At 39.9% G+C, this 4,740-nt stretch overlaps 1 protein-coding gene across 1 annotated transcript in view; it reads right to left on the bottom strand.

The window, feature by feature from the left end:
- Positions 1-4,740, bottom strand: part of ARPC1A (actin related protein 2/3 complex subunit 1A) — a 44,286-nt gene that overhangs the window by 21,331 nt on the left and 18,215 nt on the right. Inside the window, exon 3 of the mRNA XM_003798884.2 lies at positions 4,311-4,415. Coding sequence (XP_003798932.1) covers positions 4,311-4,415 — 105 coding nt within the window. The remainder of the gene's footprint in view (positions 1-4,310; positions 4,416-4,740) is intronic.

A 4,740-nucleotide genomic window follows, 5' to 3' on the forward strand; every position in this document is an offset into this window, starting at 1 on the left:
GCAACCTCCAACTCCTGGGCTCAAGCGAGTCTCCTGCCTCTGCCTCCCAAGTAGCTGGGACCACAGGCACCCGCCACAACGCCCGGCTATTTTTTTTTTTTTTTTGGTTGCAGCCATCATTGTTGTTTTGGTGGGCCCAGGCTGGATTCAAACCTGCCACCTTAGGTGTATATGGCTGGCGCCTTAGCCACTTGAGCCACAGGCGCCGAGCCTAAAGGTTATTTCTTAATGCTAAGAATCCAATTTAAAAGGTAAGTGTTCTTATTTTCAGACCATGAGGCCACTGAAAAAGAGACTCCAAGAAAATAAGCCAAACTTGATAGAAATAAGGTTGTAAGAAAGCAATAGCAACAAAAATAGAAATGATGTCTTTGGTGCTGGTTTGGTAACATGCTCAGCTCCCAGTGTTCACAAGTATCATAAATAAATCACTGGTAAAAACAATGAATTTCTGAAAAACGTAGACTGTCAAAACACGTTAAGTTTTTGTCTGACTGGAACAAGGATATCTTTAAGCTAATCATTATTTGGAGGCAAAATTCTAGGGTCCAACTTAAAGAAAAAACAATCATTATAATAAGCCATCTTGCTGTTCACTTAAATGAAGAGGAAACTAAAGACGGTATTGTGGATGGCGCCTATGGCTGAGGGAGTAGGGCGCCAGCCCCATATACTGAGAGTGGTGGGTTTGAACCTGGCCCCGGCCAAACTGCAATAAGAAAAAAAGATAAATAATAATAATAATAAAGACAGTATTAAGAAATTTGTGGGGTTTTTTTTGAGACAGAGTCTCATTATGTCGCCCTTGGTAGAGTTCCGTAGTGTCACAGCTCACAGCAACCTCAAACTCTTAGGCTTAAGCCATTCTCTTGCTTCAGCCTCCCAAGTAGCTGGGCCTACAGGTGCCTCCCACAACACCCGGCTATTTTGTTGTTGTTGTAGTTGTCATTGTTGTTTAGGAGGCCTGGGCTGGGTTCAAACCTGCCAGTTCCAATGTATATGGCCAGTGCCCTAACCACTGAGCAACTGGTGCCAAGCCAGTATTGAGAAATTTGAACCTCAAAAATTGTGGAGAATAAGTTTTGATCTACTTAGCCAAATTGTTCAAAGCAAGTGGCTGAGTGAATTCTGGCCAGAAAATACGATAAAAAAGCAACCATGATGTAAAGATCAAAGAATAAGAGTACTTTCTGAAAAGATCAACATACGAATATGGGTTTTTTCTTTTTAAATAGCCACACATGACTTAACAAAGCCATAAATTCTCTTGAAATTTGGTATCTAAATTTGATTTACTCAATTCTGAAAACTACTTTGTAAAAGTTCTCCATTTCTTTTCCCCACATTTTCCACTTCATAGAATCCATTTTTACCTTTGACAAGGCTTAGTAAAACTTAGTGCTATTCTGCTTGCTTCTTCTACCATATACTCATTGAATAGTTTTTGTTAAGGAGTTGGAACACTCAGGAACCTGCCCAGAGCAATGTGCTTTAAGATCCAGTCTTCTATATGTCAACGAGACAAAAACGCAAGGGAAAACAGTCATGAATTATGAACAGGAACATCACAAAAAAAAAAAAAAAAAAAGCAAAAAAAACCCCTCAGATACACATCTAATAGATATCTATACAGGTCACTACGAAGTTTTAAAACAAGACTGTGTTATGATCCATTATTTCACTTTCAAGAAGCGCAGTCCACAGTGTCCTTTCTGATTCACCTATGCAAGTTTCAACTTGCTGGGCTTATCAGTCTTGCTGGGAAAGCTGCATTTGTTTCCCTCCCCACAGGTTTAAGTCTCTTGATTTTTGCCTATCTCAAAACTTTTGTAATGACTTATATGAAAGTATGCTCAAGTTTTATCTTCTTTCTTTTACAGAATTTCACTCTGTTGTTCAGGCTAGAGTATCTAGCTCCTAGCAATCTCAAACTACTGGGCTTAAGTGATCCTTCTGCCTCAGCCTTCGAAATACCTGGGACTACAGGCGCCTGCCACAATGTTCAGCTTATTTTTTTTCTGTTTTTAGCGGAGGCAGGGTATTGCTCTTGCTCAGGCTTGTCTCAAACTCCTGAGCTCAAGTAATCCTCCCATCTCAGCCTCCCAGAGTGCTAGGATTACAGGTGCGAGCCATTGTGCTCAGCCTCAACTTTTCCATTTATCAGGAAAATACAACTTATACAAACAACTTATGAACCTTTCACTTATTAGACAGTCTGACCATATCGAATACGTGAGGGAATGTGGGAAAATGTGCATTCCCACATAGGGCTAGTAGGAATAAAAGCAATCTTATGATGCCTAGCAAAAATGAAGCAGTGCATACCCCTGTGGTCTAACAAGTGTACCATCTACATTCACAGATACAAAGAGATGGAGGGGATGCTTAATTCAGTACTTTAATATAATATAGAAAAAACTGGAAACTACCTGAATGTCCCTCAATGGCAGAAAGAGTACCTAAGGTATGAAATGTTAAATAGCCATTGAAAGGAATAAACTTGATCTAGATACACCAATACAGGTAAGTCTCAGAAATAATGCTGAATGCAAAAGCCAAGCTGTGGAACATGTATGATACGATAGCACAGTGATCCTCAACCTTCCTACTGTGTTTCCCCGAAAATAAGACCTACCCCCAAAATAAGCCCTAGCAGGATTTCTATGCATTTGTTAAATATAAGCCCTACCCTGATAATAAGACCTAGTGATGGGCATGCCTATGAGCGTATCTGCATAGCCACCCCATGCATTTTGGGGCAGAGTGGTAAGGAAGACTGGAATATCTTTTATCTGCCACAGCTCCTTTCTCTGAGCCGTTTGCACTCACACCGGTGTGTGTGTAGTAACCGAGGTCACAGGCATGCTATTGCGCACATGTGAACCCCTAGGGAAAAGGAGTTCACACATCAGTAGTGCCAACCCCAACAAGGTCGGCTCCCCCTGTCAGGTTCCAGAAGAAGAAGACTTAACTGTATTCGAATAAATGTAGATTGTTGTATTATACTTAATAAAAATAAGACATTCCCTGAAAATAAGCCCTAGTGTGTCTTCTTGAGAAAAAATAAATATAAGACAGTGTCTTATTTTCGGGGAAACACAGTAATGCTGCAACCCTTTAATACAGTTCCTCATGCTGTGGTGACCCCAACCATAAAATTATTTTCATTGCTACTTCATAACTATAATTTTGCTACTGTTATGAATCATAATATAAATATCTGATATGAGGCTGTATTTAGGTGACCCCTGTGAAAGGGTTGTGACCCACAGGTTGAGAACCACTGCAATAGCATTTATGTAACTTTAAAAACACTAGCCAATGGTACTAAAGATTGTTTACAAACACATGTACAAGTATTAAAAATGAACTAGGGGCTTGGCACTTGTAGCACAGGAATTATAGCGCCAGCCACATACACCAAAGGTGGTGGGTTTGAGCCTGGCCTGGGCCAGCTAAGCAGTAATGACACCAAGGCAACAAAAAATAGCCGGGGTTTGTGGTGGGTGCCTGTAGTCCCAGCTACTTGGGAGGCTGAGGCAAAAGAATCACTTGAGACCAAGAGTTTGAGGTTGCTGTGAGCTGTGACGGCACAGTACTCTACTGCGGATAGCATAGTGAGACTCTGTCTCAAAAAAAAGAACTAGGATGGAATCCTAGCAAATTAAAGATTGCCTTCTGGGGGAAAGGAATATAGCTGTTGGTGGGAAGCGACTTAATCGTTATCTGGAATTCTATTCCTTAATTTTTATATCCTTTTTTCTTAAGTTTCCTGCTATAGGAAAAGAGATTATTTCCTGGTAGGTACAGGGGGAAAAGAGATTATTTCCTGCTGTAGGAAAAGAGATTATTTCCTGGTAGCTATAGGGGACAAAAGCTGTTAATTCTGGTGGCAGATAATCTGATATGGGTGTTTATTATACTACTTTGTTCTTTTCAATATTTTGGAAAGTCTTCCTTAGCAAACACCACAAAGGATACTTCTGTAAGATACTTGGGAATATAGTTTGGCTCATATTTTCAAGTTGTCTAGTTTTTACTTTTGTGTCTCATGTACCACTCTAAGCTCTTTAGTCCTCAGAAGAGATGCAGTGCTTTCCATAAAACTAGTAGAGTGCTATGTAATCAGTTGGGTCACGAGTACTTAACAACCGAGATCATTAGTATAATCTTAAATTTTTAAGAAAACTCATTAAATGTTGTACAACTTTAAACTGCACTGCCAACTTAGTTTACCAGGCTCTTTACTTAAACAAAAAGAGTACTAAATTAGGAAATGTCATTCTGTGCTCACAGCTATCTTCCTTTACCTGTGATATGTCCGTTGTGCTCCTTGAGTTCGTGAGCTTTTATCCACTGGCTCCCGTTTTTTTTATAGATGTGCACTTCGTGATTATTGGGGCTAAGGGCAATTTCTGGAGAAAGAAAATAATAGTTAATACTCGAACTTCAAATTGTAACCAAAAAAGAGACATGTCACAGTTAGTATTTTAAAACTAGATTGAAGGAATAGGAAAGCCATTTTTAAAAAGTAGTTCCCAAATTTATTCCTGAAGAATTCCTTTTGTTTTTACCTCTACTTGACCATATTTTAAAATGCTTTATAGGAAAACTAAGTTTAAAAATTCATTTTCCGGCTCGGCACCTGTGGCTCAAGCGGCTAAGGCACCAGCCACATACACCTAAGGTGGCGGGTTCGAATCCCCAGCCCGGGCCCGCCAAACAACAATAATGGCTGCA

Source organism: Otolemur garnettii, unplaced genomic scaffold, assembly GCF_000181295.1.
Source record: "Otolemur garnettii isolate 467f Iridium unplaced genomic scaffold, OtoGar3 scaffold00142, whole genome shotgun sequence".
NCBI lineage: Eukaryota > Metazoa > Chordata > Mammalia > Primates > Galagidae > Otolemur > Otolemur garnettii.